A 14,310-nucleotide genomic window follows, 5' to 3' on the forward strand; every position below is an offset into this window, starting at 1 on the left:
ATCAAATGTAATCTACTGAATGTCCTGTCCCTATGTGCCAAGCCAGTGGCATATTACTCTATCTATTCCATTTTTCAATTCTGAAGGCACGAGTTCCACCCAGCGTAACAAAACAAGCAAAGCTGGGAATCTCGCTCCGCTCTTGACGAGAAAGTACATAAGTGAATCAGCACTGCTTTGGATCAAGCTTCCTGGGCGTAAGTTTAGAAATGAGAGCTTGGAATGTGAAAAGAGGGACTCATAAGCTTGTAAATTCTTGGTGTAATACTCACTCGTAAATTCTTGGTGTAATAATTTTTCACTGATCAGGTGTGATCCGTCTCATCGGTGTAAGAATTAGGAATTCCTCTTCCAAATCGTCATCTGATTCTATTCGTGGGAATACTTAATCTAATTTGATTCTCTAACCATCAAATTGGATAAATTTAGATTTGTGAATTGGACTTTTTTTATCAAATGACCCAATTTAAAAAGTATGCTATTCATCCGCCATTAATGAGATAGTGGATATGAGGTTCAGTAGGGAGAGCAGGGGTTGCTCCTTTTTTGGTGGTGGTGATGGCTCGACAAGCGTTCGCAAATGTCAGGACTTCCCTCAACCTCTTTTCATCCTGCACTCAATTTTTTCATATGGAAGGGGACTACTACATCTATTGAAATACTTGAAATTATTTATTTAAGTTAATAATTTGAGAGAATTTTCTACGCCACACTCCGTCTCCCCCTTCTACTTCTACCGATGCTCCTCCCCTTCATATAGATTAGCTGTTTAGGGCTTTTCTGTATTTTCTTTTGCTAGATAGGCACTTTTTGTTGACTAGGGTAGTCTTTTGAATGTATATAAATATTATAAATTGAATACACTTTTTATAGGGTAATAATAATAATAATTATAATAATATAAAAGTGGCACTGCATTCACAACAACTGAAACATACCTTCAAATTACTCACCCTAGTCGATTTAATGTTTTTCAAGCAAGGATGTACTCTTCTTGGATACACATCATCCTTAGCTCGGATTTACGTTTATGTTTTGGGACATCTTTTGGTTTATGCTCATATTCTATAGCATAATCAAATCTCTACTAATATGGTAAGTCATTCCATAAATCGTAACTATTTTGGGTTATTTTTAAGCCTTTTCTTGCCATTAGCAAAAGATGATCCGTGAAAAAAATTGAATATCACCTCATGGTTGTTGGTTTTTAGGATATCCTACATTTCTAAGTCGTAAATGCACTAGTATTATTTTGGTGCAGAGTTTCCTCGTGAGAATTTAAAGAAAGTTCATGTTTTTTCTTCAATTGAATTGAAGTCATGGCTCTGTAATCAACAGAACTTGCCATCTCTCTGCAAATCACAAAATTTAGAAACCGGATCTCCAGTTACCAGCCCACAAGATTCCATTCTACCGCTGCCATACACCGAGGATCCACCGCCAGAAAAGGAGCCAGCAAGCCCGCTGTCCTCGTGAAATATTTGAATACCCAGATCCGTGCTGATGCCGTTCCTGCTTTGTTATGGCTACTAAAGAATGGAAGCTCAAATGGAAAAGAAATTGCAGCGAAGACATTGAACCATTTGATTCACAAATCAGACACAGCAACTATTAGCCAGCTCACTGCATTATTAACCGTTAGTACCTATCTGGAAGGCTCTGTGCGCCGCCACTGACTGTCTAGAAACCGGAGACTCAATTACATAAGACTGAATACCGTTGAGGAAGGTGCCTCTAGAATATGTTAGCTCAGTTGGGAGCAGTTCTCTTTAAGCACATATTAATTCAATATGTAACAGCCTCTCCGCATGGAGACAAGGCTGCATACATCTGATCCTCTCAATTCCCGCAATAGTGGGGAGCCTCATGCACTAAACTAGTCCTTATGGTGTAACATCCTTGTAATGGAAGGTTCAGAGAATAGAAATGGGAAGAAATAGATATAGAAAGAAATATAGGAAGAGAAAGCTTTAGGAACATTTTCTTGGTTTTGCTTTAAAGGATTAAGAGGCAAGACAAAAAAAAAAAGAAATAAAAATAAAAGAGAGAGGATATAAAAACCCCAGAACACGGCTAAGGACATTGGTGAGTCCAAAAGCATAACCAAATCATCAAAAACCCTTTTACTAGCAAGATTGCTTGCTTGTCACACACAGGACAAATTCTTAAATAAAAATTTGTGTTCAAGGTACTAGCTATTTGCCCAACTTGGGTTTCTAGCTTCACTATGGATTAGGAATGGGAATAAAGTAATTAGGTATTTGCCTCTAAAGTACCCTTTCTTGTGCAAATGTTTCTCTAAGGGCAATATTGTAAATGACTTTATAAAGGGTACCAAAAAAGTGCTTGACGTACCCCAAATAATAGCGCATCACGAAAGGCACCATTAAAAACCGCAGGTAACCCTTTTACGGCAGACTTCTCCTCGTTGTTAAAATCTGTTTATGAGAGCCAAAGTTCAATGCTAGAGAAATTGGCAGCTAAGAAGAGTAAGCTTGATAAGAAATTGAAGAAATCTTACCAGTTTGGCATTGGAAGAGAATGCAAAGGAGATGATTGGTATTTTTCTACAATTTCACTGTTTCTGCTGCATTTGTTCAATTCTGGTTGAGTTGAACCAGTTCAAGAATGTTGAACTGGTTCAAGATGTGATTTTGGTCCAGCATGGGCGCTCAGTGGCTGGTTTTATATTTATTGAATTGTGAAAAAGTCGGTCATTTTCATTAATACATTATTGATTTTGTAAAACGATGTCAGCCACATAGTATAAAACATGCCAAAATTTGATTTAGTAGCCTAATACAAGTGATTTCCATACAAGTTACAACCATTATAATTAAACCTTCATACAAGAAAAATAATAAATGAAAGGCTTCAAAACCTAATCAAATATTCCTGATTTAATATATGTGAAGGTATATGGCATGCACATCAATAATATCAAATCAGAAATCCAATGGAGTGAATAGTGCACTTGGAATAAATTAATTAATTAAATTAATTAATTATCTCTAGATTTTAAAACATCTTCGAATGCTCTCAAATTCACATATGTTATAGAGTATACTAGGGCCTAATATAATATGACATTACATATTGGCTTTGAAGAAAAATGTCATCTTATAAAACAATGGGAAGGAGAGGAAACTGTTAATAAAGAAAATTAAAATGTGGACTATGATATCAACACTCCAAATTCCACGGATGCTTCGTTGCAGGGTCTTGGCTGTGTTTTGATGCAGAATATGAAGCGGCAGTTTTGGTGGGCAGGTATGAAGAGGGATTTTGCTTTATTTGTCTCTCAGTGTAGTACTTGTCAGATGGTCAAGATTGATCATCAGAGGCCGTCAGGAGCTTTACGGCCATTACCGATACCGGAGTGGAAATAGAAGGGCATTTCTATGGATTTGTGAAGACGAACCAGGCATTGCATGGCGCACTAATCCTCGCCTCCATCCCTATACATATGATAGATTAGACCTAAATTGGGGAAAAAACAACATATGATGGTCAAGACTTACATAGCAACACATGGTTGCCATGTAAGTAATCATGTCATCCTTTGCCACCCTATCCAGCCAAGTTCAAACATCCAATATAGAATAAAGCCATTCCATACATATAATTAATTCATTATCTAATGGTATGAACAAACTAAACTCTCTTCTTTTCAAACAAATTATATGATACTCTGTTGCCTGGCAGATTATCTGTATTGACAGGTAGTTGGATATGGTTTGATTTAAGTTTTTGTATATATAAGAATATGGTACAAAGAAAGGAAATCAAATTAAAGAAAAAAAGGAAATATGCCAAAATCTTGTATATATAAAAATATGGTACAAAGAAAGGAAATCAAATTAAAGAAAAACAGGAAATATGCCAAAATCTCATATTTGCGGTCATTGGGAATAAGGTGATTGGTAAAAGAACGTTTACCTTTCCGACAACAATAGGTTGATCAAGATCATCTTTCCCTTTCTTTTCATTATTGATCATCTTTCCCTTTCTTTTCATTATTATAGGATATCCCCAATTTCGGACCGGTATGATAAGGAATTAATTAAGTAAAAACAATAAAAATATATATATTTGAGTATTGGCCATTTTTTGGATTACCACATTATTACAGTCTAAAGATATACTATAACTAAATGTCTTAACCCTAAAACCAAACTAACTAGGACCTAAGAAATAAAACCCCATCTAATCACCACAAAAATTGCTTAACAGAGAAACATTAATATTTAATCAAAATGATAATGCTAAATAATTAATGATAAAAATTAAAAGAGGATGTAACACACAATTTAAAATTACAACTTGGAAAGAATGATGAAATTATTTTTATTAATGACACCTTTAAGCACACAAGTACTATTTCATCATTACAATCAAAAGAAAAGAAATCAAAACCTCAAAGCTAGTTTAATTAAATTGCAAGCATCTCCTTTGGAAAAAGAAACTCAAACTAAAAATTAAAAAAAAAAAAAAAAAAAGAAAAAAAGTTAAGCCTATTCCCCTCTGATGAGACCGAGGACATCAGGTTCAGTAGGGAGAGCAGGGATAGCTCCTTTTTTGGTGGTGGTGATGGCTCCACAAGCATTCGCAAATGTCAGGACTTCCCTCAACCTCTTTTCATCCTGCAATCAATAAAATAATATCTTTAGAACTCTGATTTCTCCCTCCACTTGCAAGAAAAAAAAAAAAAAAAAGAATTTATAGAGAAACAGAACAAATACACTTGCCTCCAGTATAGATTGGTCGTCAACAATCTTGACGAGGAGTGCACCTACAAACGAATCACCAGCACCAGTTGTATCCACAGCTTTGACATGAAATGCATCCACAGCTCCATGAAAATTCTATATTTGTAAAACATTATCAGCAAGCAGTTGATGATTTAAGAGTTTTAATTAGCAACACAAGTAAAAATTAAAACCTTTATTTTAAAAACAAAAACAAAAATTGAATGAGAGAGAAATACCTTAGTGTAATACTTGCAACCCTTGTCACCAAGGGTAACCAGTAGGAGCTTGAGGCCAGGATGCCAAAGTGACATTGCGTCAGCATCATCAATCTTATCACTACCAGTAAGGAATTCGAGCTCGTTGTCGCTGACCTTGATCACCTCTGCCTTGTCCCAGATGCTCATTATCTGCTCACGCGCCTCCTCTGCTGACGGCCATAATGGTAGCCGCAGGTTGGGATCATATGAGAGCAGCGCACCAGCATCCTTTGCCACTTCCATTGCCTTTAGATGTGCAGATCTACATGGCTCCACAATCAAGCTTATTGATCCATAATGGAATACTTTTGCCTGGAAATCAAGGATAATTAAAATAATGCATCAACACCGTTTTTTTATTTTTTTTATTTTTTTTGGTAAGCATGGGATTTTTTTGGTAACAGTGGGTGGGTGTCCGTTAACCTCCGCTCTAATTAGCTGAAGATTGGGTTGTGTAATTGAGTATTATGATACCCATAGGTTAGCTTAAAATTGGTTTAAATATAATTATTCTTTAAAAAATTATAAAGTTTTTAAATCATTAATCAGATCTACTAAACACCGTGATTCATATTTACATATTCATCAAATCAATATAAAAGGGAGCATGATTGCTCCTTGTGGCCGGACAGGTATAGGCGCGCCAGTCTGGGCCGGGCCCACGAGGGGGAAACGTGATTGATGAGGTAGGCCCATCAACATCAGTGTTGATGTGTCAAAAATTTCTTTTTAAGAAAAACACGTCAGGGAGAGCAAGTGAAGGTCAGAGAGAGCAAGTGAAGGCGCGTGGGATGTGAGATACTTGCACTATAATCCAGGAAAGACAGAAAATCAAAATACTGTAAGAGTAAAGTAAGAGAGATTGAGATCAACGTACTGATCTAATAAGTTCGAGGTTGAGTTCGTCGGGCCTCAAGAGCATGTCGGCACTAGGGTTCCGGTAGAACATGAACTCGCGGTCTCCGTCGGAGCGTAGAGTGACGAAGGCCAGCGCCGTCCGAGCGCCCTGATCGAAAAGTATACCCTCTCCAGTGACGCCGTTCTGCTTCAAGATCCCGGCCAGCATCTGCCCGAACTCGTCGTCGCCGAGCTTTCCTACAAAAGCCGCCTGGCCTCCCAACCTGGCGACGGCGATCGCCACATTCGCCGGAGCTCCTCCCGGAGCCTTAAGGAATCCAGGCGCCTCCGCCAGCGACACGCCGGAAACGGTCGGCACGAAGTCGATCAGCATCTCACCGAAACTCACGATCAAACCAGTCGAAGATACACCATTGTTGTTCGCCATGTATGATGTTTAGAGAGAGGGGGGTTTGAAGCAATATAGAGAGATGTAGAGAGAGAGAGGGGATAATAGGAGAGATACAAGGAGGAGACGGCAGTGCTTTATATAGAGAACTGAGAAAGGAGTTGGAAAGGAAGAGGCCGTTGGTTTGGATATTGAAAAGGAAAATAAAATTAAATATATACGGTATTTTTATATGTATATGGTATAATTTATATATACACGTAGAGGAATTTGGACTTTCGAGGCCTAATTATAGATAGAGTTAATTACCTTTTGGGAAAAATATACATATAAAAGAGAATTCCTATATTATCCAAAACTCTGGTTAATTTTATCTCATTTTTCGGAATATGATTGGCATCGGAATGGATAATTTTTGGTCCATGCCACGACCTTGTTTTTGGAGATATAGATTATTTCCTTTTATTTATTTATTTATTTTCCTTTTGGAGATATATATTTAAGAGGTGGGAGAGAGAAAAAAGATAGGGTCGGTAGGAGATATTGTTAGAGAGAAACTAACCAACCATAAAAATGTTGAACTAATTATGGAAGCAATCTTAATTCCTTTTATGAATCCATTTTTAAAGGTATGTAAAAAAAGAATAATACTTAATCAAATGTAATAGGTAGATACTTACTTACTAAATTAAAAATAATAATTTAATTACTATTTATGATTTGATAATTAAAATAGAATGTGTCCATTTATTATTAGTCTGCAATGAATATAGCATAAATGTCACCAATAAAAATCTAAGTATTGTTCTTTAAAGGTATGACGTAGTGAGAATTTAAATATTGTTCTTAATATATATATATATAAAAGAATATGTATTTAGAGTAATGATACTCACACCCAATACTTGCATCATCGATATTGTAACAAATTGCACTTCCTTAATTAAGGTTTTTTTTTTGCATTTAGAATCTAGAATTAAGATGACAATTAGGAAACTTAAGTTATTAAGACAGAGAGGGGGCACATGCCCAGGGCTCGATCACCAATTACAAATATAAGACTTAAAAAAAAAATTCTATATAATGCCCAGGGGCCAATTGGTCTAATACCGATTGAAAGAAAAATATAAAAAAATGTAAGGTCGCAAATGGTTTTGTATCAATTGTGTTTTGGTAGGCGACAACGACCCATGGTTTTATCAAGCGCCTACCTCCAATCTAGCTTGCAATTGTTAATGCTACATAATCTCGGGATCATGACAATTTTTGTTTAGTAATGTTTGTCCTTTGAAAGTATTTTATAATTCATGAACCAAATACATACATATATATATTTAATAGTTTCCTGGTTACAATATGGTGATGTGAGATTGTTTTGATTTTCAATCAAAACAAGACGCTTTTGTAAAATCAAAAAGTGTTCTGTAACAATATTAAAATGTAGGATGGTAAAATTAAGATTATTGTTTATGAAACAAAAGTTATTATTTAATTTTATTAAATAAAAGTTATTATTAAACAAAAGTTATTATCCCCTATGCTGAATATATATATCTTGTATATGATTGATTATTTGAGTCTAATTGTAAATTATTATTTGAGTCTAATTGTAAATTATATATATATAATTTATAATTAGACTCAAATAATCAATCATATATAAGTCCAACCTTGCAATACGAAAGTAACATCAGCAAAAGGGAGTTCCGTATATTTAAGAAATTGAAATTTGGAGGCAAAAGAAGAGAGACTTGTTGGAAGTGTCAAAAAGATAGAATAAAGGAAGAGAATAATTGAAGACTATTTCATATTGAAATTCTACTCCATAAGAAACCCAAAATTCTCATAGGATGTTTTGTTGGTTTGGTCTTTAATACAAAAGAATGAGTCTTATTAGTCTTTTAACGAATATTCAATGCTTTTTTGACTTTCCATAAATCATGATAAGAAATAAATGTGTACATGCCTTTCATTGCACTGGTTGGAAGGATAGAAAGGAAAGAATAAGTTAATTTTTCCTCATAATTGAATATATATATATATATATATATATATATATATATGATAACTCCTTCACATGGTGAAAGAGAAAGCACCCGAGGAATCTCACCCGCCAACAACACACTCGTCCACAAGTTTATCACAATTCACTCTCCTTGGAGGCTGACGTTTCCGTCGGCACACTTCAAGCTGGGTCAAGTTCTGATATCATTTGTAACGATCTACTCCACCATATGGTATGATATTGTCCGCTTTGGGTTTGAGGCTACATAATTTTGCTCTTGAACTTTTATTTCAAAACGCCTCGTACCAATTGGAGTGAGTCATTTTTTATCTTTATGGATAGAGTTTTTTGTTTTTTTTTTTTTCAACTCAAATTAATGAAGAGGAAATTAGACTTGCAAATGCACTTTTTGTTCACGCGCTAGGACTTGAACCCTTTCCATTCCCTCCATGAGGAGGTTATATCATTGGGCTTGCTGTCGTTGTAGTGTATAAAAATAAGATAAAAACTCTACCCAAGCAGAAACAAGTTGAGCTTGGTAGAAAACAAACCCTCCTTGTGAGTTTGGGATTTATCATTGTTAATGATTGCACAACAGGAAACTTGAAGAAGACGACTTTGCCCTCAAATTTGAGTAGGGTCCATTGAGTGAAGTGCATTCATATATGAGAAGAAATAGGTAAGACTTTGCACTCACATTTAAACTGTCCAGGGTGGCACAGCCATGGACAGGACAGGGACTTGTGGCCATGCACCAAATTTTTTTTTGATCTACATCAACCGCATGGATAGAGTACCCCCATCACCTGCCTTTGAAGGAAAGTTATGCATGTTCTATGATCCATTACCTTGTCAGAACCTTCTCTCTCTCTCTCTCTCTCTATATATATATATATATATATATATATAATGTTTGTTGTATTTAACTATTCGTATACCATTATATATGTATGCAGAGATCAGGCACCATAATACTATAAGTTGTAATCTCAAAGGTTCCAAAACAAGACTTGTCAACTACTTAATCATGAGATTTACTAGAATTTCTACATTCAAAGATATAATTATTCACATATAATCACATTCCGTATGCAAAATAAAATCATTTTATATAATAAATATTAATTAGGTCTCTAATTTTCCCCCATACTCGAAGTAAAGAACTGTCAATAACCACTTTGTTAGTAACTAATGTAAGGACCAAGAGTGGTTTAGCCAAAAATGGGGCAGCAAAAAATAAGAAAATTAAACTAAAATTTCTTTCTTTGGGTAATTAAATTAAATTATACATTGTGTTTACAGTTTATTTTCTCTTCAAAGAACCTTAATTATCGAAATCCTATTCACTTCTAAATATTGAGGGTGAACCTAACATTCTGGTGGAGCTTTCTTCAATACTGGAAGAGCTCCCTTCTCTTTCTTCAACACAAAAATCCGAGGCACTATTAGATATTTTGTCATCCTCATATTCTAATTCACTTGCGGCAAGGTCTTCTTCGTCTTCAAAAACATCGTCAGTTTCTGATAGTTCTTGCTCTGTTGAATCAATTTCTGTATCTGAATGAGTAGGGGAACAGCCATCAAAACTCGAATCAGTATTCTCCCTTCCAGCTGTTCCAACCCTCTTCAGCTTCTCAGTGCCTTTCTTTGGGCCTGTAAGGATTAAGCTGGGATTCCGATTACTTGGGTCACCATAAAGTGCAATGTGCCTGTAGTAAAGTTCTAGTTCCTTTTCGGCAATGGCAATGAAGCGCCTGACAGACTCGAGTGATTGCTCATACTTGGATTTTTCAAGTGCCTGGGAATAGAAAATAAAAGTCGGTCCATATTAAGTAGAATAAAAGAGAAATACTAGTCTAACAGATTCTTGAAGACAGCACTGAGAAACACACGGAGAGGAAAACAAAGATCAAAGTGAAATGGGTGAAAGAAATTCAATTGTAGACAGATCCTTCTTTGCTCCAAGCAAGTAATATAGTTGACTTTCCATTTGTGTTAAAATAAATAAATCCAATTTAAACACTCTTGAAGAAGAAAGAAACATTTTATTCATCTAAATCTTAAGCATAACCTTTGACATTATTTCCACCCCCCGCGAGCGGGAGAGGGGTGGAAGAGATCATGCTGGTTTTGCTTGTTCCGAATCTGCCAATCCAACCAAACGCATTTGCTGCAATGGCTGAATCTTAGGTAATGCCTATGCTCTACCTGTCTACCATATTGTTAAGACAACAGTACCAGATATTTCAGCACTTCCATTATAGCCTTCTGTTCTAATCTTTTATATTTTTGAAACAATTTCTTTCCAATTTCTGATTGATTATCTCTGTAAAATATTCTACAGTCTTGCACCTCATTCCACCTGAATGTATGCTAAACTATGACAAAAATGGAAATATATACAAATTCTAAATAGTTTGAAGACTAAACTTCTTTTTAAGTTGGTCATTAGTCATCCAGGTGGATGCACAAATGATAGAGTTCACAGCTGAAGTTGATTAGTTGACTGTACATAGTAACCATAAGTGATTCTTATAAAATTGAAAAAACCTAAGAATGCATTAGCACATTGCAACAGAAATTCTTGAAAAAATTATTGCAGAGGTTCTAAGGAACCACGATGAAACCTTCTTCCGTATTGATACTTTACTCTTGCATGGACAGTGTTGGTGTTGGCCCACACTGACACACTCTGACTCTGCAAAAATAGTCACTTGCCAATATTCCAAGTCATGATCAGTTAGGGAACTCATTATGCAGCAAAGATTTATTTTTTTCAGCTTCCAGGGATAGCATGATACTCCTTTTATGAAGAATGAACTATTATTTCTAATGAACCAACATATTGGCTGAGGGCATTCATGTAAGCTGGTCTGTTCAGGATCCTTAACTTCCTCATTTCGTATACTTAAAATTTAGTATTACTTAACCAGGATTGCAAATAAGAATTTCTAGATATGTTGTTAATTTAAGATTTAAAATTCATATTTAAAAACCATAAAGCTGGGATATTGTGAGGATCATGAAGTCAGCATGCAAGGCCTTGTTTGTACTTTACCCAAAATCATAGATCTCACAGTACATTAAGAGTATGTTCATGAAAGAATACATGTATTGGACTCTAAAAATCAAACATAGAAAATTAACGTCTACTACTCTACATGCCTTCAAAATCTAGCTAAGCTACGGGCTTATTTTGCTCAGCGCATTTACAGAACATACTTTAAAGACATAATTCAACCACAGCTAGTCTGCTAACTGATTGAGTTGAGCAGCAATTGTAGTCCAAGTTTTAATAACAAACAACATGATATGAATACAGCTTTAGATTCCATTAAGAAAAGCTACAACCCTATTCCCAACTATGTTGGGTCAGCCAACAAAAAATCTGCCTTTCCCAAGCTATTAAAAATAAGTGACTCTAGAGAAAAGGTCAAGAAATAGGATTCAAACAATTGACATAAAACTACTGCAATGAGACATGCATGATGATGACAGTGGTACATACATGTTAATGTAGGGGGAAAAAAAACATTTAAGGAAATCAAAAGTTGGGAAACGCACCCTTTTCTTGGACAATGTATCAATTGGTGACATAACTTTTGGCTGCACATAATTCTTTCCTCGATAAAAAATTATAGTGTCATCTCCGATTATTTGAATTGGGGTTCCACCACTCAGTCTTTCAATTTCTTGTGCGTACTCGTGTACCTCACCAGGTTTACATGGCTTGCAAATGACCTTAACAGTTTCATGTTTCTTCCAATGCATATGCATATTAAGAATAACGCCTCCAAATACTCCTCTTCTTCCAACTGGTACATAATTTGACCTTTTCTGGCCCATCTTTTTCATATAGAACCGCTCCTCACCAGTAAGGTCCTCCGGTCTAACAACAGGACCCTGAAGTTTAGAAACTTCATATCGCTTGAGTCTTTCAATCAGTAAAGCTTCCTTAATTTTTGCCTGAAGTGGAACAAAAAACAAAGAAGGCTATTATTGAAAGCGTTTAATTTTTATTTTATTTTAAAAAAAGAATAAAAAATGCAATTGAGAATCTGTTCCTGACTGTATACCAGTAGTAAACAAATACAGGAAATATTAAAATATTTTAGCAAAGTTATGTTAGAATAACAAAACACAGGCCAAATATCTAAGAAATAAAGGACAATTGCAATTTCCTTTATTTTTAAGAGAGAGAGAGCAGTATCAGGAAACATGCTGAGAAGAACTTCCTAGAAAATGATTTAGCCACTCAAGAATTGATTGAGAATGCAGATTTGAATTAGCTTTTTGATGACAAGCAGACAATTATACCCATCTTCTTTTTCAAAAGTCAAGATGTATATAGCCAACAAGGTCATGGTAACAGCAGCTATAACGGAAAGTCACAGTCATGCCAAGGTCTGCACTTGCAGTATGGGCTCGGGATCCATAGATGCAAATTGGTTGCGGCTTATCAAATCAATATCAGGCATATGTACAATAGACATTTTTTAAAAAAATCTTTAAAAAATATGATAAAATTAGAACAAATATGAACTAAAAAATGGATGGATAAATAAGCTGAGAAAACATCTAAAATATGTAAAATTATTTAACTAATAAAGGCACAAACAAATTAGTTGTTGCATATTTAAAAAATTTCATGACATTTTTTTATATAATTTAAAGATACAGTAAGTATGGTTGCCCTGAAAACCTTCATCTCTAATATTCCCCTTTTCAGCACCATACTTCTGACATTCCTTTATATAATTCAAAGATACAGTAACTATGATTGCCATGAACACCTTCATAACTATGACTGCCATGAACACCTTCATCTCTAATGTTCACCATACTTCTTTATGTCATCATCATCATGTTCTTATTATAAATGAGAATTGAGTGATGGGAGTAAAATTGGATATGGGTCATCAATTGGAAGATTATTTAGAAATTCCAAAAATCCGTTTTAAATCCCACTTTTAGAGTGTGCAATACTTGCAACACTGAGGTACAATTCACACCACCTTCATCCTGACTATTAAGGTTGAGGTGTGCTAAATGAATCACAAAGTAGAGCCAACAATATTAAATAACTAGTTTTTGGACTATTATTGGTTAACTATTTTTTTTTTTCTACCCAATAATCATCCAACCTAATAAACCTTTACATTCTGTAGAAAATCTGTTTCATTAACCAATAGGGGCTCTATTAAGATGCTCTCTAGCACACCTAATACTTCAAAAACCTGTCTTTCGAGTACACAGTGAAAGAAAACCCAATTCAATGGAACAGCAAACATTTAATAAAATTAAAAAAATCACTTCCTTTTATTATTTAAAAAAAAAGGGTGTCAGATCAATTAGGGTCACCTTTTCAAGCTTGTACTTGATTCGTTCCTCAGCATTGGCAAACTTCTGCTTCCTTTTCTTCCCTTTGATGCCAATACGTCTGGGGTCTCTCTTATTAGCCGATTTTCTCTTCTGTTTGTCTCTCTTCCTATGCAGCTTCAGCCTCTTCTTCGTCTTCCACTTCTCCTTCTTCGGCGGATCAATTTCGTTGGTTTCGAACTTGGGTTTTCCTTGAGATATCACAAGATTGACTGAACCGTGACTGAAATTTCTCAAGACCCACCAAGGTTTTGATGGATTGAATGGAGTCGGAGCTCCGCAAGGAGCCAAAATTGGTTCTAAGTGGTGGATAATTGCCCTAGAAGAAGAAGAAAACGAGACAAAATAGTAAAAATAGAAATGTGAGAAAACAATAGAATGTAAGGAAACGAATTATCTAGAGATACATATATATCACCTGGAAGAGAGAGAGTTGGAAGAAGAGTGCTTGAGCAGTGACGGCAAACAAATTCTACCCAAACTGCGAAACAATCGATTTGCCATACAAGTTCTAGAGAGAGAGAGAGAGAGAGAGAGTGAGAGTTGCAATAGGGGGGGCTTGAGTAGAAGATTGAAAAGGTTGACTAGTGGGCCTGGCTTGAAGAACTAGTTGGGCAAAACGGAACAATGATATTGGGCTAAAATTGAAGTGGCCCATTCTTGGTGAACTTG

At 35.4% G+C, this 14,310-nt stretch overlaps 2 protein-coding genes across 3 annotated transcripts; both read right to left on the reverse strand.

Moving 5' to 3' along the window:
• Positions 1 to 467: 467 nt before the first annotated feature.
• Positions 468 to 6,405, reverse strand: LOC132275440 (probable fructokinase-4). 2 transcript variants are annotated; one of them, XM_059776937.1, is made up of 4 exons: positions 5,886 to 6,405; positions 4,988 to 5,320; positions 4,749 to 4,865; positions 468 to 611 (listed from the first exon to the last, which is right to left on the reverse strand). In XM_059776937.1, exons 1-4 carry the CDS (start codon positions 6,291 to 6,293, stop codon positions 483 to 485), a joined length of 987 nt encoding a protein of 328 aa, XP_059632920.1. In that variant the 5' UTR covers positions 6,294 to 6,405; the 3' UTR covers positions 468 to 482. The 2 variants fall into 2 exon arrangements, with proteins under 2 accessions (XP_059632920.1, XP_059632919.1); XM_059776936.1 differs by lacking the exon at positions 468 to 611 and adding an exon at positions 4,310 to 4,643 and having other exon boundaries at positions 5,886 to 6,384.
• Positions 6,406 to 9,499: 3,094 nt separating this feature from the next.
• On the reverse strand, positions 9,500 to 14,179 carry LOC132275441 (uncharacterized CRM domain-containing protein At3g25440, chloroplastic). Its single transcript, XM_059776938.1, has 4 exons — positions 14,057 to 14,179; positions 13,621 to 13,957; positions 11,824 to 12,225; positions 9,500 to 10,057 (listed from the first exon to the last, which is right to left on the reverse strand). The coding sequence occupies exons 1-4, from the start codon at positions 14,140 to 14,142 to the stop codon at positions 9,599 to 9,601; spliced, it is 1,284 nt and encodes a 427-aa protein (XP_059632921.1). The 5' UTR covers positions 14,143 to 14,179; the 3' UTR covers positions 9,500 to 9,598.
• Between the last annotated feature and the right edge of the window lie 131 nt (positions 14,180 to 14,310).

Source organism: Cornus florida, unplaced genomic scaffold (assembly GCF_030987335.1).
Source record: "Cornus florida cultivar Cherokee Brave unplaced genomic scaffold, ASM3098733v1 CherokeeBrave_3.0.0_Hap2_Chr09, whole genome shotgun sequence".
Taxonomy (NCBI): Eukaryota; Viridiplantae; Streptophyta; class Magnoliopsida; order Cornales; family Cornaceae; genus Cornus; species Cornus florida.

Excerpts from the sequence above, each read along its gene's own strand:
- LOC132275440 (XM_059776937.1), bottom strand. The coding sequence starts at position 6,293 with ATGGCGAACAACAATGGTGTATCTTCGACTGGTTTGATCGTGAGTTTC. Across the intron at positions 5,321-5,885 it reads ACCTCGAACTTATTAGATCA|GCAAAAGTATTCCATTATGG; the intron begins GTACGTTGATCT and ends CTTGATTTCCAG. Across the intron at positions 4,866-4,987 it reads GTTGCAAGTATTACACTAAG|AATTTTCATGGAGCTGTGGA; the intron begins GTATTTCTCTCT and ends TTACAAATATAG.
- LOC132275441 (XM_059776938.1), bottom strand. The coding sequence starts at position 14,142 with ATGGCAAATCGATTGTTTCGCAGTTTGGGTAGAATTTGTTTGCCGTCA. Across the intron at positions 12,226-13,620 it reads TCAAGTACAAGCTTGAAAAG|GCAAAAATTAAGGAAGCTTT; the intron begins GTGACCCTAATT and ends GTTCCACTTCAG. Across the intron at positions 10,058-11,823 it reads ATACATTGTCCAAGAAAAGG|GCACTTGAAAAATCCAAGTA; the intron begins GTGCGTTTCCCA and ends TTCTATTCCCAG.